This window comes from Egretta garzetta, unplaced genomic scaffold (assembly GCF_000687185.1).
Source record: "Egretta garzetta isolate BGI_Z169 unplaced genomic scaffold, ASM68718v1 scaffold713, whole genome shotgun sequence".
Lineage (NCBI taxonomy): Eukaryota > Metazoa > Chordata > Aves > Pelecaniformes > Ardeidae > Egretta > Egretta garzetta.
Window position 1 is genome coordinate 121,543 of NW_009259104.1, and position 22,383 is coordinate 143,925.

Below are 22,383 nucleotides of genomic sequence, written 5' to 3' on the forward strand. Positions count from 1 at the left end.
TAAAATCTGAATCTAGATGATACCATAATTACATTCTGAAAACCAGCGTCATGTACAGACAGAGGACCGATGCAAAATCAGGAGTGTGTTATCAGTTCTGCTGAAATGATACTGAAGTTTATGGCTGAATTTCACCGAAACATTAACACATTTAGGAAAAACCTGAATATAACTTTCTTTTGATAGGTAGGGACACTTGTTGTCGCACTATTTGAGTAGCACAAGCTAGTTCTTCAACTTTCAAATCTGGCAGAGTCCATTCCTTATCAAGCAAGATGTGTTTATTGTTAGAACAAATTCTGCACAACCAGTAATATCTTAGGTATTGTAAATCAGCTGAAAAACTATGCACAATATATTCAATATTTTAACAGTAATTAATCATTAAGGACTTGTATTTATTGATAATTATTCAGCACCATATAAGATATAGAATAAAATTAATTTTAGTAAAATAATAGGAATATAGATCAGTAAGAAAGATTTGGTCACTATTTAATTGTCTTTCCTAATTATTTTGAACTTACTCCTGCTCTGAATAAAGAAGATAAAGCCCATTACTCATGTCAGGAATCCAAAATTTATACCTTCCTCGACCAGAGCCATGATATTAAGAAATGGCTGCCTCCTTCTGGGCAGAAAAACTGAGCAACATTTCAAAAGCAGGAAAAAATTAATGCATGTATCTGTATGGAGTCCAATCTCATTGCATCTTCCAGCTAGCAAACAGAGGGAAATAAGAGAGGGACAGAAAGTGGGATGGGTATGTAAAAGCCTCTGTCATTTCCAACGTTTCCCTCTTACAGAAAGTGTTAGAAGAACACTTACAGAAATAAGTCAGCAGATCTCTTTTTGCACAATGCCCAGCAGCCTTGAGTTGAAAATTTAACATCAATATCCCTGAAACACAGCATTTCAAGAAGACCTACTGAAGTTAAAGGGAGCTGAGGATGTCTCCGCACCCAAACCACCACGCTTTACAAAGAATTTTGACACATCAAGTTGTGCATTGTGTGTGCATGCTACTGAATAGAACATCAACTTTTAATGCATCCTGTATTGCTGGAGTTGCTCGGATACTATATATAAAGAAAAACTTGAGCTAAACTGTACTGTAATTACTTGCACAGCTTAAGGAATTAGGGGTATTTTTATTATTTGTAATTAAGATAACCTTGCAAGGTCAATAGATAAGCTATGGAAATGAAATGGCATCAGAACTAAGGACTAAGCATATTGTCAAATTAAGTAACTTGATGAATGCCAAGAGTTAATCAGGGCCATAGTGATGTTCTCAAGCACCCAGAGCTGTAAGAGACGACCAGATGACCTCTGGAGGTCCCCTTCATTCTACATTATTCTATCAATGACAGTGACAACTGCCACCATATATAATGCCCTTACTCCGACAATCAGCTTTGAGAGAGCACTGATGCTTCATTCAAAGGAAGACCCCTTCAGCGTGTCTTAACAGCACGAAAGGACAAGATTAATCCCAGCACAGAGTTTTCCTCATAGGATCTGGTCCTGAGTAACTACCCACATAATTTAAAGATTACCTAGAATGAGACTTGTAAGGCTATAAATTTACCTGCGTTTTGAAACAATCAAAAAGAGACCGTGGATTATTTTAATCTAAAGAGGTATCAGCATGAGTAACCCTGAAGATGACTATCAACTAAAGCTGCAAAAAAAGCCCCCACACTTTTCCACTTGTTTTGTACATAACAGAATTTGTGCATGTATGTTTTCACCTTTTGTGCCACACACTAACATAAACACATCACTGTTTTGGCTTGGTTTTTTTTTTAAGGAAGAACATGTTCACATTCACATTTTCCCCCAAGAGTGTATTAACTAAATACTGCAGTAAAGTGGAATTCAGAAGCACAGACATAGATGAGAAAGGATAGGAAAGTGTGGGAAAGGATGGGAAAGAAGATCTGTGCTTATGAGTTTCCTGCCTGATCATCTGAAGTAGAAACAACAAAACCCTTATGAAAATTAGAGAAGGCTTGATGTTCCAGCCATGTGGTTTGTATCAGATGTCAACCTTTTTTAATTAGCGTACAATGTTTTTTTAAAGAAATCACATTACTATTTTGCAGGGCCCGTCAGGATGTTTCTTTCAGGGTCACAACCATATTTCAAAGTCACTTTGCTTACATTTCCTTTTCTACTTTGTACTTCATGTTTAGCATTAACAGGCACTTAGGGAACAAAATCCATCCATTCACGATGGACGGATAAAATACCAGGACTCCTTTTACTTGACTTTCATCTAAAATGACTTCACTGTAAAAAAAGCATTTGCCTCTTAACAGAAAATTGAACTGTACAATTAACCAACACGCAGCTAAACTAAAACAGCAACACATGCAATTCTGTGTTACTGGCGGAGTAAAAATGCATGACTGTGGATTGTAACAGAGGAAAATGTATGCCATGTAAACTAACACAGATTAATCATCTGACAAATTTTGAGAAGATAAATAGGACTTTAGTGAGTCCTCAGAAGTGCAAAACTGACTGCACTAGCTGAATGTCACCCAAGCAGACAAACCTAATCCAGGAGGGGATTGCCAAAGGCTACTAGAAAGGCTCATTTCCCTTTAATCCTCCAGGGAGCTGAAGGTGCTGAGTATCTCCCAGGAAAACAGGAACAGCCCACAGCTGGGTGTCTTCAGGATAAACAGGAGTCTCAAAGTCAAATCAAACATGACTGAGGTCTCAGGCGCTCCAGAAGAAGCAAAACCAACCCAGGGCCTGAAAGTTCAAGAGTGCTTTGGCTTCCTGTCTAGTTCTCCCCCTTGCTGACTACCTCTCTAGTCGCTATTTAATAAGCTATCTACTGTTCACTTACCCAAGGGGAACCAAACGGGAGAATGATAGATGACCCAAGTTCTGATTAAATACTCTGTTTCTCTGGTATTGCTGTGATTAGTCTACATCACAGTTCAGCGGTTCATATGCAATTACTAGGTTGGGACTAATGAAATTAGGGTTGTCTAGACAGCTGTGAAACTTCCAAGTTTATGAGGAAAATCATATCAATGTATTATTGTTACAAAAGCATTTGAGTCAACTTAGTTAACAGAATGATCAATGCAAGAGTCAGTGTCTCTTTCTCCTCAAGTTTTCTTGCACATACCTCAGCTTCCTTCCCAACAAGTCTGCACTCAGGGGAAACTGTTCCTGTACACCTCAAGGCACACAGGACAGCAGTGTTTCTCCTACATAGCTAAGTGATGCTTACTATCACCTAGGCATTCCTATGTGATAACACTCCCCAAAGAGAGACAAAAGGAAGAAGATGCAAAAGCAAGCATAAGATCGTTTCAGTTCAGTTCCCAGTCACCCATCAGAGCCCAGTGACGTAGGAACCGCCGAGATCATTTTGGAAAAAATGTATCAAAGGAAAAAGAAACCCACACAACAGATAAATGCAGGAAACGAAGGTGGAGATCTGAGCCAAGTCATCAGTTTATGTTCATTGCTGAAATTACCAACTCAACAGAGAGATACTACTTAAAACCAGCCTTTAAATGAACTGCTGTCCTACCACTTCCTTTTGCTGGATGTTACACTTTACATCAGATGGCAATATGTGCAGTTTCCCATTTAGCATCATACCTTAATCACACAGCAGGTGGCAAATTCAAGTCAGAAGCTTACTAGCCAGCTAATTTGCCCTAGGTGCTGGCAAACCGTGGTTGCCAGCCACAGCAGCTCTCCCACTGCACTACCCAGCCCTCTGGCCGGCAGCCAGCACCCGCTGAGCAAGTTTATCAGGAGTAGTTGCCCAGCAATTGCTGTGTGCCAGTCCCTGGAGCAGCCTCGTGCCTCCACAGAGCTCACACCAGTTGTTGGACACGAGAGGGCCACGAAGCCCATCTGCCCAGCTGCCGCAAGGGCACACACCATCAGTCAGGCAGCAGGCACAGGTAACAGCAAGAGAAACAAAAGAAAGTTCAAAATCCCATGGGGCACAAGACTTAACCCTGTAACGGTATCTTTAAACAGACTGACACATTCAATTCTCTGTATGTTGTTGATACAACTGTGTATTGGGCATGTAGGAGCTATTAACACCATCTCTCTTCTGAGGCTTACAGAAACTCTCCCATACAGAAACTCTCCCATATAGAAGAGATGCTGAACACAAAACTCTCTGATGCCATGGTTATATACACAGAAAACACACTCAAAAAAGGCACAGTACTCAGGACAACGCGAGCAGCGCAGGGGACACACACACACACACACACACACAGAGCGATCATTCATTCTGGAAGCCATCTCAGCCCCAGAACAAATCCTCTTGCAGTAACTCAAGACCTCTGGCCAGAGACATGTTCATAATTAATGAACAATCATGGCAGCAGCACGGGAAATGGGGGGGGGGGGGGGGGGGGGCGCACACAAAAGAAAAAGCTCCACATTTAGGAAAACAACTGGGAGCATATCTACCAACTCCCTCTTCTTGTGTCTCGCACTATGCAATGTGTACCTGCACAGTTCAGCACAGAGATCTCCAAATGTATTTTCCACTAAACCGCCATAGCTCAAACCCACCTCATCCATGATGCAAGCCACCACACTTCAGCCTCTTGTGGCTGTGACACACAAGAACACAGGTAGCCTGTCCTGCCAATGCTGCATTGGAGTGATCGTCTTCGGCACAGGGTGACAGCAAACAGGAGGGGTGCCTATGATGTCTTAGCCCATCACATCATCATGTTGGCTTATCTGCCAGCTCCTTCCCTCATCACACAACATTAAAGGGCACATTCAGCAGAGCTGCAGGGTTTAGTCTTTAGGAAGCACTCTGCAGGAGTCTCAAATCCAGTTAAAAGTCAACATGAACTAAAGATGCTCAGCATGCCATGAGATAAAGGCACCAATTAATACTCCGCATGCAGGGGAGGGGGAGTCAGCTCAGCACCAAAAAACTTTGTGCTGCAGAGTGGGTGCTCTGAAGCAACCAAGCACAAGGGCTCCAAAGACGGAAAAATGAATTTGTCAAAGACCCCCACTGGGTCTCCCTCGTGCAAGAAGGCAGTAAGATAACTAAATCAGGTAGCTGTAATAGGTCCTATTCATCAACAGGATCCTTGTTTTCCTTCAGTCTCCTGCAAAGGCACAGATCATTAGCAACACTGCAAGCCCATGGTCCATTTTGTTATTACAGCATGAGTAAGTGATAGGAGTTAGCAGATCTTGCAGCAGGAACAGAGTGACATTTATTAGGGTTTGAACTTCAAGGATAAATATTTCTGTCCTTACTCAGGGAGAACTGCCACTAATGTCAGAGGGGAGGACTACTGCTAGCAGCACAGGGCATTTGGAGCAGCAGCAGTGCAAGATGGACCTTCAAAGGGGGAAACAATCAGTAGAATGGCATTTCCCTGGGAACAAAACCAATCTGGTAACAGGAAAATCCTCCTTCAAACCCCCTAACAAAAAGAGACAGACGACTCACAAATACCTTCCAGTCCTCTGCGATTTACTCTTACCTCTGTGATGTTTTCTTGTATTTTCTCCTGCAGGAAAAGAACAAAATACAACTGAGATAAGAAAGCTCCACTGGTGAGGAGGAGAAAAGGAGAGGGTCAGAAATCAGGAGCAATTAAGTGAAGTCACTTCTGCCCTTAGATTGCCCCAAACCTGATGTAGCCATTCCCTTCTGCTAACCTCAGTGGCAGTTGCCATTAACTTCAATAGAAAAAGGTATCAGTGTTTGCCTGTATACGCATCTTGCCCTTTTCTTGTAAGACAGGGTTGCTGCAGCTAGGAAAGAGTTACTAACCTAAATGACTTAACAGGAAGTCCAAGAGGCAGAAACTTACTTCTACTTACTAGCAGTAAAGTAGTTTCTATGTCTCTATCCAGCAGATAATCATGGCCTTATCTGTGAAAAGCCCACTGAGATGGAGTGGTGGTGTGATGCATCCAACCACATAGGCTGTGGCCACTGCATGGAAAACCCCAGCGGTTTTACAGCAGCCTTGCTCCAAAACCAAAAAGTCTAGATCCTAGCAAGTTCTCTACTCCACCAAACCCCAGACACCACAGAGTTTCACTTCGCTGCACATATCTTGGGACCTAGCTGACCTGAGCCCAGGATTTAGGAATGGTAAAAGCAGATAAGCATATTGACAGCACCTCTTCTTATCCCCAACCCTTACACCACACCAGTTGCAAAAAATGCTGTAAACTGCTTACTCTTCTTAGGGTGGTGGATTTTGTCTTCTACAGCAGGCAATGGCACACGCTGCCAATGCTCAGAGTAAGGCAATAATCATGAGTCCTCCTGCGCGGTTACCTATGTGGCTATACAGTTAGCCACAGAGGCGTATCAGCACCGTATGTTGTCTGCAAGCTCTCAATCCTGCAACAGCCTTTCCCAATGGCTTTGCATAGTGCCTGGCAAAACAGGGCATCGATCCCACTTGAGCTCAGCTCTGCTTTTGTGTTTTAAAGTAAAGCTCATGATCTCTAAACAAGTAGTGATGGGAACAAGTCTCCATGTGGACTGTGATGAGGAGTGCACGATCAACACCCTGTTGTTCAGCCATACGCTAATAGACAGGCCCCAGCTTCTCAATATATAGGTAATATTGTTAGAATGGGTGTACCGCTATAAGCATCAAGTTCTGCTTTTTCATCACTGATAGTATTGCCCATGGAAAACTGTGGCTAACTCAGGCCCAGAAAACTCAAAACAAGGGGAATTATTTCTTAAAAATAAGAAGAAACATGGCAAAAAGGAATGCAGTGCTATTTTGTACTTAATAAGAAGCATGAATAACGTCTCCCGGCTGTCAAATGTTTCATCTGTTATTACCTTTAGAAATTGTATTCATGCTTCTATCTGCTTCTGTATTCTGACCATGTTAGAAACATAAAAATCCTAGATATTTACTTTTAAAAGGATTTTAAAATATTACATTTACACTTTACTGTGTGAAGAATTACTTATTTAAACTTGAATGGATGCAAAGGAGTAAAAGAGCAAACAATCACAGCAGTATCAAGATTCTAGCTTACTGGCATTCAGGATGCTGACACATACAAGCAGAAGCCCACTTGGACACACCTGATTCTAAGGGAATTTTTCATTTTAATTTCAGAAGGGTGAAAAGTAGACATTTCATTTTGAAGAGATTAGATTTGGAAGCTTGTATTCTGACAAATACAGAACTTCACTAAATTTTCTTGCAAAAAGAAAATGCTGAAAAAAACCCCACCTGATTGGTCATTCCGATCCAAGTTGATTAAAATATCTTATTCCCAAGAAATCCAAATTTGTTTAAGTTTTTATTTCTGCTATATAACTTTTTAAATTTTCAAATGAAGTTATTTACAAGCTAATTGTTTCCCCTGAAAGTGTCTTACGGTGCATTCCAGCACTGCCAGAATGATTTTTCCCTTTATTGGTTAGTGACTTTCATATCATTTTATAAAGTGTTGCTCTGTCAGCCAAGCTTCACATTTGAGCAAAGATACCATTCATCAACTCCTGATGAGCTAAAATTTTCTCGTATATTTTAAAGAGGTGACCCAGCCTTAGGGTGCTCTTTGCATTTGAGTCATAACATCACTTTTCTGATCAGTTACACCTTCAATGCTCCTTTCACTCAAGAATATTTTTACTGTGTTAGAAAAACATGTACTATCACAGATGACAGAACAAGGAGAAAAGCATTTGCCTGGTCATAGGAGTTTTAAAAAACATACATACACCTTTTTATTGTTGTTTATTGTTTCCACACCTGCAATCCAATTACAGTCAAAGTTTACATGTACCAAGTTAGTGACTGCATTTATCAGCACTGAATTTGCATGTTACAGTTGAAAAGAATATAACTAAAGGAATGCTTGTTTATAGATTCAGTATCACTACTGCATGCACTTGCTTTAAAAGGAACACCACTAGCAGCTTCTGATACCTAGCAAAAAAATTCCTGTATGCCTGAAATGCCAGCACTTCAAAAACAAGGTCTGACAATCCTACTCACCGACATTATAAAAAGATGGCGTTGATAACATAAATCTGTTTCCATACATAGCCTTCAGCTTGCTTTTGGACATCTACCTGCGTTAATGCTTACTAACCACCTCTTACACTTGCCTTCCAAACAAGGAAATTGTTTGAATTGTCTTTGAATATTGCTGCCAGCATCAGTGGTTGGCTGCAATCAGCAACCATGTGTGAATTAGTAAGATGAAACTGGAGGGTGGGGATTTGGTTTTGCTTGGGTTTGCTTGGTTGGAGTGTTTTTTGTGGGTTTTTGTTCAGGATTCTTGTTTGGTTAGTTGTTTTACAAAAAAAATAAAAAAAAAAAAAGTGGGACAAGCTATTCTGGTTTATCTCCCCATGAGCAGTCTGTGCAGAGAGGAACTTGCTGCTGAATTGCCTTTAGCAGATGCTCTGGGATAAACCTGGAAAGAGATATGTCTTCCAGTCAAGCTCAAGGAGCATGTGATTTTCTGAACAAACCCAGGCTATCCCTCTTTCCCAGGAGCAAAAGAATCAGAGACACCTAAAGGCAGTGGTGTTACAGCTTCCCACACCTGTGGGCTGTCCTGTGTTCATGCCTTTCAAGAGGCTTATTGACATTACCAAATATGTGTAAGTTCAGTTTCTTTTCCCTCGCCACACGTGCTGTGCCAGAAGAACTGCCACATCCATTCAACTCCTGTTACCTGCTGTGGAATGTATTACTCATAGGTCTACATTTAGCTTAGATTTAAAAAGTAAATTAGAACAAGGGAGATTTTTTTTCATGCTGAAGAGAATTAGCAGGTGACTCACACTAGGTAGGCCCTGTATTACTAGTGTAACCTAGAAATAACTTCACTCAACGCAATTACACCTGCACGAGTGTAGTATGAAGTGAATCAGACCTAGTACAAGGAGGCTGTTGGAGCCTAATGGAAACAAACCCAGTAAGAGTTTTAAAAATAGGTATTTTGTAACAATCTAAACAAAGTGGTGAGTAGGATTAAATTTTTGACTCAGATGAAGTCAACAAGAGAGTTGAGCCCACTATTTCAGTATCTGCTCTTCTGGGGATGAATGAATCCTTCAAGTGGCCAGAGGAACAACACAATATACTGGCTCAACATAAAATTAGGACAGATATTTGAAGGTATTTAAGCACCAGTAAGATGTAGCTAGCTATAGCTATATGGGCTCTCAACTCCCACTGAAATAAACAGATGCAGAGAATTTCTCTCCGTGCTTCGATGCTCATCAGCTTCTTTAAGGCTAAGTATCCGTTCCCAGGGTTATGTTTCTACCTCTGCCATTTAATTCGACTGCACACTCAGGCAAATCACTTTCTTCCTATATTTCCCCTTCGCATCCTTTTCTGTTAGTTTGTTAGCTCTTCAGGGTTGTGGCTTTAGCTATATGGGGTTTTGCACATCTATTTATGACATAACTGCATAACTGCAGCCCAAATAACACTACTTCTGAGTTGTTGTAAAAAGCTTCCACCCTTCCTGTGCATCTAGAAACCTAGAGATTAAGATAATTTAATAGAAACACACAAAACCTGTGTCTGAAAATGTGTCTAATGACATTCTCAGACCTTATTTTTCTGAGAGAGGAGAGTGAGTTAATGCGACTGAGTAGGTATGGAGAGGAGTGAGGGCGGAGAGTTTGGGAGAATTAAATAACTCTGCCAACTGCTCTGTTTTTGCCCCATAATCATACAACTCAGAATATCAACTAGCTAGATGAATCGATCTTTCACTCCTACACGGCCTCCGAAGAATTACCTAAACCACTTAAATTTTTTTACTCATAATAGTGGCTTGGTTAACATGGTGTTATTTCACATTTATTCCACAGGGTTTGGTATTAATGGCATCTTTTCAATATATGGTGTAAAACTATGGGTGCTGCAGAAGTAATAGGAGGATCTTTGCCTAACTTCATCCCTGGAAATGTATACTAAAATCTGGAAGTTAATGAGCATCATGCTCTGCTTACACACTGCTGCTAGAGACTAAGGCTTCTAACTTCCCTTGGTAAGGTCTCTGCAGGCTTGTAACTTCAGTCCAGCGATCAGCCTTAGGCCACCAGCTGATGGATGTGTGGCTAATGCCCCGAGGAACACACAGGTGAGTGCAGGTGACACTCTTCAGTGAGTTAATGCTACCCAACCTAGGAATGCCCAGTGCCACAAGCGTGTCCTTAGCCTGCTGAGATGGTCAAGTGACTCAGTTTTCAGGCTGAAGCTCAGAATCGGCACTCACAGTGGCTTAATCTAATGCGTTTTGTTTTACTTGGCCATTGCAGTGGGTTCAGAGGGCACACACAGTTGGTCAAAGCAGCTTAGCAAGACAGATAAGTCTTCTGAAGTCCTTAAAACTCGGTGGTCTGTGCTCTCCCCTTCATCAGCTGACAACAGACAAGCCTGGATCTAATGCAGCGTCTGCTTTCAGGCTGGATCTGCGCTTCTTTGTGAAGAAGAGGGCAAGGACTTTTTAGGGCACTAGAGACTAGCTAAAGTGAATCTGCTGCAGTGATTTAAAACGATATTGCCCCCAGCCACCCCATGCACAGCGCCCTGCTGCCAGTCAGCATCCTCACAGCATGGCCAGCAGGCGCAAGTGCAGCCCTGGGCATCAGCTGCTTCAGTGCAAAGTTCAGACTTTTGGCTTAAACTGCCAACAACAGTGGCTTTATAGCAAAGACACTGGGTTTTGTACTACTGCAGCCAAAGCGTGCTCCTTACTGCCTGCTCTGTGGCGGAGGCAGAGAGGCAAAAGAAACTACTAGGACATTAACTCCTCCAGCTGATGCAGCGAGCCGCGACAGAGCTTGCCTGCTGCACCCTTATTTTTGTGGCTGACATTGGTAAACGTGATCAGAGTTATCCGCAGAGAAAGGAAACTCCTGCCTGAAGAGGAACATTGTACAAAAGCAACTTCTTCAGAGGATCCGCAACTGTTAAAGAAAACAGTTGCCACAAGCAAATATTTAAAATGAGTTATTCATAGCCTCGAGGGGAAAGAGGGACTTCTCCTCTTCTATATTTAGAAGCTTTATAATTAGCACACTTAAGATGTGGGTGGGAGCTTAATCATCTGTTAACAAAAGCACTCAACGTCTGTCCTTCGGTACTGGAGCCCCAACACGTCCCTAGCTCATGCAAGCCAGGACTATTCATCTCTGCTTCCCTGCAGGACTCCTCTCACCAGCTCCTTTGCATGCGCGGAGAGAAAAAGCCACTTTACTGTGATGAAACATCCACCTCGTAACACGCACATTCTCACGCATCTTTTTCTTTCCTTTCCTGCCAGACCTGGGCTTCTGACATTAGAATAGGTGTTAAGATAACACTACTAAAAGCCTGTTTTCGTAGTTTAACAAACCAACAGTGAAATAAGCGATGAAATTTGGCCAAAAAGAAACAAGTCTGTCCATAGGTCAACTCTGGAAGATTCTTCCTGCTCTTTTGTTACCCATCAGTGAATCCATGGTTTCACTGAATGATATCCCTTCCCTTCCTTTTTCTGTAAGAGCCAACCACGATTCATGCTTACTGCTTTTGTCCCCAAATCCTTCCAGCTCATCGCTCCAGAATCCCCAAGATTTCACCTCGGTGGCCATGTCTAGGCAGGATGATCACGAACATTCCCAGCTCAGGTGCCCTCTCTGGCCGTATCACGGTGGCATAGCAGTTCGTACTGGGGGTAGGTGCGTCCCCCTGTGCATCACTCCCAGGGAGAGGAGGCTGGGGGCTCAGATCAAGCTAGATTTTCTGACTGATGGGATCACTTAAATAAATTGAAGATCTTCTCTCCCAGCAGCTCAATATTCTGAATCATGCAGTGCATTACCAATTAATCGTCATCATCGCAGGATTAGTGATGCATTTACGTTACATTACCAAAGCCTATATTAATAACCATGTATAAATCAATTCACAAAAACCCAATCTCACAGCACAGACTAAGGACCAGCATCTGTCAAAGCTCAGGATCCCGTGGGAGCCCCGACCAGAACTCAGAAATACATTGAGATAGCCAGACTTCAAAGGGTATGATGCCATCAACTCCCGCTGAGTTTTTAATTCCTTAATTGAAACAGGAAGGCCAGCTTTCCTGCTTTCCTCACTCTCTAGTCAATAAAAAAAAATGAAGTTGTTTATTTTTTCTTCCACAGGGGCTGTTTACCAGAATACTGTGCTAAGTTAAAAACAATACAATCACTGAGACTAGTGACAGCAGAGAAGAAATGGTAAGAAGTGGGTGAGGAAAGAAGAAAATATTTCAGCTGGTACTTGAAATTTGATGGAGGCTTTATATGGGATTTTTAAAAAACAAGAAGAGTCATTTTAAATTGGACCCTGAACTACGTGGGGATGTAGTGAAATCATGAGAGGATGAGGCAGTCACTTGTCTCATTTTAAGTAGATTAGAAGAGTCTGCGTGCTCTGAAGCATGGGCATGTGAGGCACAAGCATACAAAGACAAGAAATGTTCACAACTTGAAACATAGTTGAGAGGCACAACAGATTTACAGCCAGAAGAGGAGGGGAAAACATTCACACCTTGGAAACAAGAAGTGCTGCTACAAAGTGGAAATGAACCTAGTGCTCAGCTCGCAAGCAGTAAATAATGTATGTAAATAATTCAAGGTCAGAAAATATCTGCACTTATTTTGCCCAAGGAAAATGCTATTTTGATAAATTTTAGCCCATCTGGCTGACCACTGGATTTCTCCAGTCTAGCTACTGAGTTTCCTAAACAACTAGGTAGAAAAGAAACTTACAGCTTCATCTCCAAAATGGATTGCAATCATTAGGACATATGAACGATCAGTCAATGCCTCTTGTGTTGCCTTTGCCTTGCTGTGACCTTTTGCCACGATAGGGCTCTTACCTGTGGCTTAACAACCAGTTTCCCGCTTGGTCATTTGGGGTCTAATGTATTTACCCAGTCTACCTGAAGCATAGCTGAAGAGGCAATGTGTTTAAATTCTCCTTACAGAAAAGCCTCTGTGATAGCACAGGCAGTGAGAAATTTCTTTCTTCTACAGCTCAAGGTATCTGCAATCTCTTCTCTACCCATTTAGTAAAGAGTGGACAGAGCGTGGAGGTGTTACAGATGGGTGCTATGGATATGATCTGAGCAGACTGACGTTAGCAATGGTATTATACAATACGCTTTCATGAGAGCCAATGACCTTAAATTGCACTCGAGTCCAAATTCTGTCATCGTTCACACAGCCAGGATGCTGGGCACCAATTCCCTAGCAAAGCAGGGATTCAAGTATGGGGAGGGGGAAGGTGGAAAGGGAGGTGGTAAGAAGGGAGTTGCTCTTGAGATTTGCTCCTGCAGATAATGAGGATACAACTGACTTGACCTACTTGGCACCGCAAACTCGACCCATGGCTTGATCTCATCTCCCAAGGCTAGTGTAAATGCAGCCACCTGCTGACCTTGGGCAGGAGCGTTAGGCAGGACCCTAAATAGCTATGATGCTTTTATTCAAGCAGTAGCCTGAGAAGTGTATTAGTTAAAGGTATTTTATTTTCCACTGACATAAAGATCATCTATGATCAATTGTCATGAGCAACCATGGCTTGCTCAAACTTTGAAAAACACCACTGGCTATCAGAAAAGGCAAGGTAACTGCTGTGTATCTTTCCACAACACAGTATGCACACCAAATGGGGAGAAAAAGCAGCATAGGAAAAGTTTGGTCTGCACTGAATACTGTACATGCAGAAAGGTTTTGAAGAAGACAGTCTGAGGTACAAAGATCTGCTGGGAGCACTGGAAACCCTGCAAGGACAGCTGAGCACTCCATCTTTGTCACCAAACGAGGTTTTCAGTAAGGCCAAATCAGAAAGGCAAACTCAAATTCAGTACTGGAACTGCCCTGTACTGGGCAATAGACTGGTCTGGGATTTCAATGTGTTGGCATCTTAACTGCAAAAAAGTCAGCAAATGTTGTTCTAAAAACTTCTAAAAATACAATTTCATTCAGGCAGATTTTGTACAGAGCCAGTACAATTACTGAAATCTTGAGGTTCTTCCTCTATATTTACTCTGTTTTCCATCACTCCTCAGGTAACAAAACAAAACAAAACAAAAACCCAACAAAAAAACCCTGACATTGCAGTTGGTGTTGATTTAGCTGAGAAAAAAAATGAAGTAAAAGTAAAATGGGTCTGTTTCTGAAAATCTAACCCTTTGAAAAGAATACAATCTACTCCTCATTCTCCTTTTCCTTAGTACACAACAAGCAAATTCTCTTTGCTTCACACACATCACATTCTCAAGAAAAGTGCGTGCTCATAAAAATCCAGTTACAGGGAAGTACATTCCAGGAAAATGAAGTCCTGAGGTCTGAAAAGAATATAGCACAGTTCTCAGTATTCATGCTTAAAAAAAAAAAAAAAAAAAAAAAAAAAAAAAAAAAAAAAAAAAAAAAAAAAAAAAAAGATTGTCAAATTACCATGGTGTATGACCTTTGCATATTTACTATTTGAAAAATACGCATGTACTTAGTCTGACCAAGTGTTGCTTTCTAGCTGGCCACTCCAGATGAGTTATGGAACATTTGGCTCTGAAATTAGTAAAGGTGATGACCTGCAAAGTACAGGATGGGTGGTACTTCAACAAGCCTATTCTGTAGCCTCTCCCACTGGAAGAGGTTGTGGCATTTACTGCACAATGGGATCGGAGGGGCCGGGAGGGAGGAATACCTCCCCGCTGCTCTGAGCACAGACGTGCTCCACAGGGTGTTTACTCGGCACCACTGACCTCCGCGAGTGGGATGCCACTTCCTCGCTATTACAATGTCTCAAAAAAGGGAGCACATACGCAACCTTTCCTGTGCGTTCTTCAGTTGTATCCTGTTCGTTTCCCTAAGAAAAGAGCTTGTGAAAACGAGTCATATCAACAAGGAGCGTAAAAGGGAACAACAGTTCCTCTTGGAATAAGGTAAAGCAGAATTTTGCAGAGCACACATAGGGGCAATATTGACGTATTGCGTACGTGGGAAGCGCATGATACTGTTAAACTGGAATTCCATTCCCCCAGTGGCAAAAAGCTGTTAGACCCTGGAAGAAACAAGCATGTTCAGATTAAAAACTTATTTTAATCACTGCTACTATGTAAAACGAACATATTCAAATTCCACAGGAGCCAAATAGGCAGCTGTCCAGTTTGTTTCATGCAGGGTGGCTCTGTGATTAGTTACAGCGTGCACGACGATGGGGAGGGGAGGAATCATTCTTCATACCCTGGATTAAATATCAAGACAAGAAACATGGACTGGAATTACATCAGACCAGACCAGCCACGTGCGTGAAGTCACTAAACAAATCTGCATCTTGCCCTAAGCTCTAGTAAATCTATCAGACTGTTGCTTGTTATTGTTTGCCCCTCCAACCTTCCTCCCCCTGAACACAACCCACCCCCTCTGTCTGCTAGTAGACAGCTGGTGTGACGCAGAATTTTAAATCTCATGGGTTTGTGCCAGGCCCTCTCCTGTCTCTGGGTTACAGGCTGAAACACTCGGATTACTGTTGAACAAGCTTAAACATGGGGTGAAAAAATTGCTGCACAAAGATGCAGTGTTCCCTTTCCAAAAGAAGGTTCATTTCCCCATCCCCACCTCCCAACCAGCCCCTCCTTCAGCACGCTGGTAGTTTTTAAAACTTATTCAAGCCTTTTAGCGACACTATTTTGTGTAGCGAGTCAGGACTGCTATTGTCCTGACAGTGCCTCCTCATTAATAGACCGATTATTAAATGCCACCCTTAGGAAAAGGCAACATTTAAACTTCTTGTGAAGAGCAAATGCTCTTTTTCCAGGTTTCCCAGAACTCTGTGATTCTCCAGGAGCAGGGACCTTACAGAGCAAAGTCATCTGAACAATGATGGGCCTCTGGGATAGCCAGCACAAGCCTGTTTGCAGAGGAAAAGTGGTTTCACGGAGGCTCCTATCCTCAAAATTGCTGGTTGCAAGCAAGGCTCGGCACCTTCAGACTGCCTGCTCCTCTGTCAACACCGTTTCTGCATTACTACAACACTACTGTCTGCAGAGGGTAAGGAAGGTTGTCCGTCTTTCCTTCCTCCACCCCCCCAGGCACAGATGACACAGGTGTGATGGCTCACAGCTGGCTCCACCAAATTAGCCATGAGGGCAGAGGGAAGGAAGAGAGGAAGGTGGAGAGGGAGAGAGGCGGCATCCACCATCATCTGCAGCTTGGAAAGGCTGCCCTTTGGTCTAGGCGTGCGAATTCCTTGCCACACGGGTAAACTTCAGGAGAGGGAACTGGGACGGATGGGTGGGTGGATGGGAACAGGCGTTGAGCATGCATACAGAGAATGGAGGAGGCTGCGCAAGATTTCTATTTCTTAAGGCCCTACTCCATGCTGTCACCAGCTGTCTTGCAAGCATCTAGATGCCACAGCAACCATGACGGAGGGTGGTATCTTCAGAAGCCTCAGATATAAAGATGTATTTAAATAGGCAAGTCCTGCCCTTTCCACGTACCAGGTGCCATGGTTGCAACAGCGACTCCAGTCTTTCCAAGACTGGCTGCTGTAAGGGAGGAGCCAAGTTCCCTGCTGTTGCCCCAGAAGAGGAGCAGATCTGCCTCCAATCAGGTAAATAGGTAATTCAAGATGCAATTTGATGTTTCATAGATTGTGAGGCTAGGTGGGACCATTATGATAATTTACTCCAAGTTATTCATCAAATTTGCATAACTCAGGAATTTCATTCTTCTCCATTTGCAAGAAGAGATCTTCACTGTAGTCAAGCCAATTTAGAAACGGGTCTTCTTCGCTGAGCACGTATACAAAAGCCTTTCTTTGCAAAGTACTTTCAAGAGGCTCTCTGTACGACATGAATGGCTTCGTTTACACGTCCAGTCAAACTGCAACCAAATCCGTAAGCTCTCTGCATATGGAACACCAGAGCAAGGAAGGAAAGAAAAGATGACCACCCAGACAACTCTAATGGGAACACTAGGAGGGAAAATTTTGACTGGTGTTGCAAGAATATTGTGGCCAAGATACCAAAGAATGTTCCTCCATCCTTTGAAGAAACAAAGCAATGGCCTCCTGAAGAAAAGACCCTCAATTCGCCTGAATGAAGACATGCTCAGAAGGTGACACAGAAGCAGTGTTTTGTGCAGCATTTATAACCAGAGGTGTCCTTGCAGAATCCAGGCTTTTCTTCAAGGTCTCCCATTAGAATCTGAGTGAGGCAAAAAATACCGTGCTACAGATTGGGTGGCATTTTCAAATGCCTTTAAAGGCAGTCATTGTCCCTGTGATTTTCAGCAAAACTCAAACTCCAAAATGACTTGCATATATGTTACACTATGAGCTATTTTTATCTGGAAGTAAATACATCTAACAAATTTTTACACGTAGGGACCTGAAGAACTCACAGGACTATCTCTTTTCCACCACCACCTTTTTTTTTTCTTTTTTAAAGTGTGCTCTGGTTCTCCTCTCCACCCTTTTTATGAGTCAGTATGCTCTTTTCTAGACGATCTCCCAATTCTCCCCTCCCAGCCTCAACCCCCACAGCTTCCTCTCCTTTCGCTTTTCAAGCAAGTCTGAAAAAACCGAGCTCTCCCATCTGACTGTAGCTGTCCCTGCTGCATCAATATGTGTATAGGAGCATATTTAAATTGTGTATTCAGACTCTTTGCTTAGCAGACACCAGTAACTGCTTACTGCTAGTGAATCCCAGAAAACCAGCTGCTCCACAGGAGGCATGGGAGGAAGTGTGATCTGAGCATCATTTACAGCAACCATCTGAACTGCTCAGCCTTGCAAGGGGGTTTGTGCTCTACTTCTGCTCCTTTGCCCTCAGACGCTTGCTGTAGTTTGTGCCATGTTCTCTGCAGGGACTCCCTGCGTGCCACAGCTGTAGCGCAAGGGCTCTATACAGCCTTAGCTGTTAAAAATTGCACAGATCTTATGTTTAACTTGTGCTAATCTTAGTGTTGAAATGAGATTTGCGCCAAGCCAGGATTCGTGCTACAGATGGATATTGTGCAACTTTCTGTCTTGGCTAGGAGTTTTGTGCATTAATAGTATCTGTCCCTAGCAGTGTAAGAAATCACTCCTAGAGTGATGACACAGACCTACTAATAGCCATTCAAAGTGTCACATTAATAACAAAATGACTCCGCCGCTTGACAGATACAGAAGAAAAGCATGGAACTTATCGTACATGTCTATATGCATCTTGATAACTAAATTGTCTCCTACATCTCTCTCTCCAAGAAAGATTATGACAATCCTCTCCTGCTGCATGCCTGAGCTCACATGGACTTCTCCACCCAATGTTGCCAGTTGCTAGGCATGGAGGTCCTCTCAAAGAAGGCAAGGCAGACTGCTCTGACATGAATTGGTCTCCTTGCCAGAGACACAGCCTTTCAAACCTCTTCTTGACAGCCATGTAGAGCTATGGGTCTCTGAGAGCACTGCACCCCCCCTTCTTGGCCAGGAAAATTCAAAAATCCCCAGCATGGACATTACCAATTTTTTAGAGGAATCCTGATTCCACTGATGTCAACCAGCTGAGGTTATTACAGCCAGTTTCACCAGAGTTTGAGCTGCATTCTGAAACGACTGCAAAATTTTAATTCTGATTTCTTTGTATTTATAATCACACCTTCAAAATTAATCTGCTTTTCAAATATCCAGGAAAACTGCAGACAAATTTTGGCAGAGGCCTGGAGAAGTACTGAGTCAGTCAGGATGAAGGGCTATTGCTCAGCTACAATTCAAATTTAAGCACAAAGTTGGGCTTAAGACTGTCGGAGAAAATTTTGCACCGTCACGGGGCTAAACAACTCTTCTCAAGCCATCAATTACTTGGAAAACTTAGCTTTTCAAAGAAAACAAACAAAAAAATGCTCCAAAGACCAGGGACTACATTATAATTTCACCCCCGCAAACGCATTGGTATCAATGAGGTCATTCTTTCCAGTACTTACAGCACAGTTCAGGATATCAAAACCAGCCTTATGAATCCAAACAAGCCCTTCCAGAAAACCTCCACTTTATCCAAATCCCCAGTGTTTTGAGAGCAATTCAGATCTGTAGAGGTATGTTTCACAGCTGCTGTAGTGTTTTAATGGGTCAGCCCTAATACGTGAACCTCAGTCTTCCCTCACCTCCCAGTCAGGATCAGTCTCAGACCGTTTCTAGTGTTTTGAAGGGGCTGAAGTGATTTTTTGATGGAACAAGACAAGAGAGAATGGAGCAGGAAAATCTCACATGAATCGCAGGAAGAAAAAGAAACACACTAAATAAAAATCCTTTCAAGGGCTGAGTTGGGTTTAATATAGTGTTTGAATCCACCAAAAGCTGGCAGATTAGGAGATGAGCTGGCCTCACAGCCTTTAAAACACGCACATACACACACAGAGGATTTTTCAGTGCTGTCTTCCCTCGGGTTTTATTTCTTTCTGTATGGATTCCTATCCCACCGAGACAGTTTTAAAAAAGAATTCCAGAAAGAGACTCTTAATTTCCTTTTGACCCAAGGTTTAAATTCATCTTCCCCAAAATAACTTTTTTTCACATCCTTGTTTCCTATGCAGGATTGAAAGCTTTATAGCAGTGATATTTGAAAAGCACTGAATTTAATATTACAAAGGGAGCCCCTTTCTTCTATGACAGACTGTGGTCTCCTTTTTATGACTGCTGAAATAAATAATTGCTTTTTGGGCTGCAGGTATGATTCATTTGTACTACCTCCAGAAGAATAAAAGCTTTTTTATGATTATGGCAAAAACTAGAGAGTGTATATTATTTCTTAGTCAACATTTTACTATTAAACATGAAGTCTTCTCTCTTTTGCTACCTACAGGACGCATCTATTGATTTAAGAATCAAATAAAAGTCACTGGGTGGAACAAAGTAAGGGAAGGACTGTGGCAAAATGTATCAGTTTACTGAATTACTACACCTCCAAACACCTACTTAATTAACTTTTTCTGCAGTTTATTATTCTCTCCTCTGTCCATTTATCAGGCATGAGATTAGCAGCTGGCAGCACTTCTCCTGCTCCCCTTGCTCCTTCAAGGACTATACTACATGCAGTATAAAACAAGCTATTACGGGTCAGTCTAATGGTAAAATTCAGCCCTTCTTCACACCTCGGGGAGAACAGTATCATGGATCAACCAGACCCTGACAAACCTTAAAACTGATTGAGTCATTCATACCCACAGAGCCGCTCACCCAAACTAAGAATCTCTAGGCCACACTGAAGAGCTGCTGCCTCCGGCACGTACCCAGCAGCTACTCGCTAACCAGTGAGACCTTCTTAATCCTTCTAGGAATCGTGACAACCCCAGGAAAAGTGAAATTCAGACCCAAGAGGCCTACAGAGAGGTTTCCTGACATGGTTCTCTGATAAATAATCCCTGCCTACGCTCATTAGGAAAGCCAGACAAGAAACAGGGTGGCAAGCAGCTGTATTGAAATACAGATTAAGGTAGCTCAGTTCTGCTCCCAAGGCAAACAGGGCTTCAGGTTAAACCTAGACCCTCGTGAGGTTCAGGAAGACTGAAATCAAGACCAAAGACAGCCCAAGAGCCTTCTCTCGCCTCCAGAAAAAAAATCAGCATATTCGTATTTTCCACTTGAAAACTAATTTACACATTTCCTAACAAAGTGGTGCTTTCTGAGGGGCTCTTTTAACCTCTACTATCTGCTGCCAGCTAAAATATTTGGGGACAAAGCCCACTGTGTAGAGCGTGCCTCTGGAACTGAAGGGAGCTCTCTGTTTTCCTGTTTACGACGGCCCCGTAAACGAAAACGAAGCAGGTCAGGATACTGTCACTGGCAGGACCAGCTGTTCTGTATGTGACATTTTTCAACTAAGGAAACCTAAAAATACCGTAGACTGCATACAGATAAGACAGGGAAACAAATAACGGAGTGGTGGCACTCTTAACACTTGCCAGATCGCCTTCAGTCACCAAGGCTCTATGTTTTCCCATTGAAATCAGTTGCTGCGTCACCATTGACTTCAAGAACAAATCTGGATCTTACACAAATGTTTGCACTGGGACCTCTTCACTGTCGACAGGATGCGCAGTGCTTTGCAGAGGAAGCTGAGGATATGCCCTAAGTGCCAAAATATTGTTCCAGATCTTCAGCAAAACCATGAAGTGTTCAAAGACACTACTTTACATGTGTTTCTATCTTCTTTCCCCATGTGATTTCTTAGACCAATTCTACATTTACAGTTTTGAGCAGGAGAGTCCAAAAAGTGAGTTCAAAGTCAAGCATCCCATTTGAGTCACAGTTCAGAGATTGCTGCCATTTGTAATGTTATCTTCGGCAGCATGAGGAAGTACTACACTGACAATGAAGGGATTTATTATGTATTTAGCAATTTAACATTATAATCCCAGCTACTGAGAAGAAGGTTAAAGTCCATTTTTTCTCCTCTCCTTCTGCAATGCTTAAAGCTTTGCAGGGGCACCAGCAGATGCCAGTGATGCTGGCACTACTGTAATAGCTAGAAACCAAGGTTTTATTTTTCTGCATAAAAGCAACCGAAATCAAACCAAAAATAGCTCCAAGCTGGGTCTTCAGCTACTGTAAACTAGCACATCTCTACTGAAACTTGCAAAGCTCTTTGGATATATGCCTCTGCGTTCTTCAATTAGACATGACAGCTAATCCTAGTGATGAAAAGGGCTTCAGTGCTTTCTCTGAGAAATCAGGGGGTAACTGAAGCCACTCTGTGGAGCTTTAAGTCCTGATTAGCAGATAGGGCTTCACAGACCCACAGCTAGGGGTCCAAGTGCAAAAACAAGAACACCCCAACACAGCCACCACTGCTCATACCTCCCAAGAGAAACCATCAGCTTGAAAAGCAACCATGCAGTCAGATTTTGAAATCAGGTCTCCAAGATCTGCTGCTAACAGTGCCCTGTAATGGGTCCCACCTCATCTCAACCAATACGTTTTGCAGAGCAGAAGGCCCAAAGCTTAACAGAGTGAGTTATTAGCAATCATAGAGGAGTGAAGGGCAGGCTCACATGTAACTCCTGCATATACAGTGTCCAAGCCTGGAGCTGAATAAGGCACTTCTGAACAAAAGACTGCCTTCTGGACAGGATCCATTGGGCAAGGAAGACAGAACAGAACAAGAGACTCAAGACCCTTTTTCTGGCAGCAGCAGCTATTGAAAGCCATAAGCAAACAATCAACACATCCTCAAGAAAGTTTCTTGCAGGCTGAGCTTCTCAGCCTTCATGGGTGAGCACTGCTTGGGAATAAGAGGCGACTGTTCAAAGGCAGGCCCCAATTGAGGGAACGTATGGACATCCTCGCAGCCCAGCAGCAGCCAAGGAAC

At 42.6% G+C, this 22,383-nt stretch overlaps 1 protein-coding gene across 1 annotated transcript in view; it reads right to left on the reverse strand.

The window, feature by feature from the left end:
* The window catches only part of PDE1C (phosphodiesterase 1C), a 249,954-nt gene that overhangs the window by 115,615 nt on the left and 111,956 nt on the right, over window positions 1–22,383 (reverse strand). Inside the window, exon 4 of the mRNA XM_035890842.1 lies at window positions 5,517–5,543. Within this exon, the coding sequence (XP_035746735.1) occupies window positions 5,517–5,543 (27 nt within the window). The remainder of the gene's footprint in view (window positions 1–5,516; window positions 5,544–22,383) is intronic.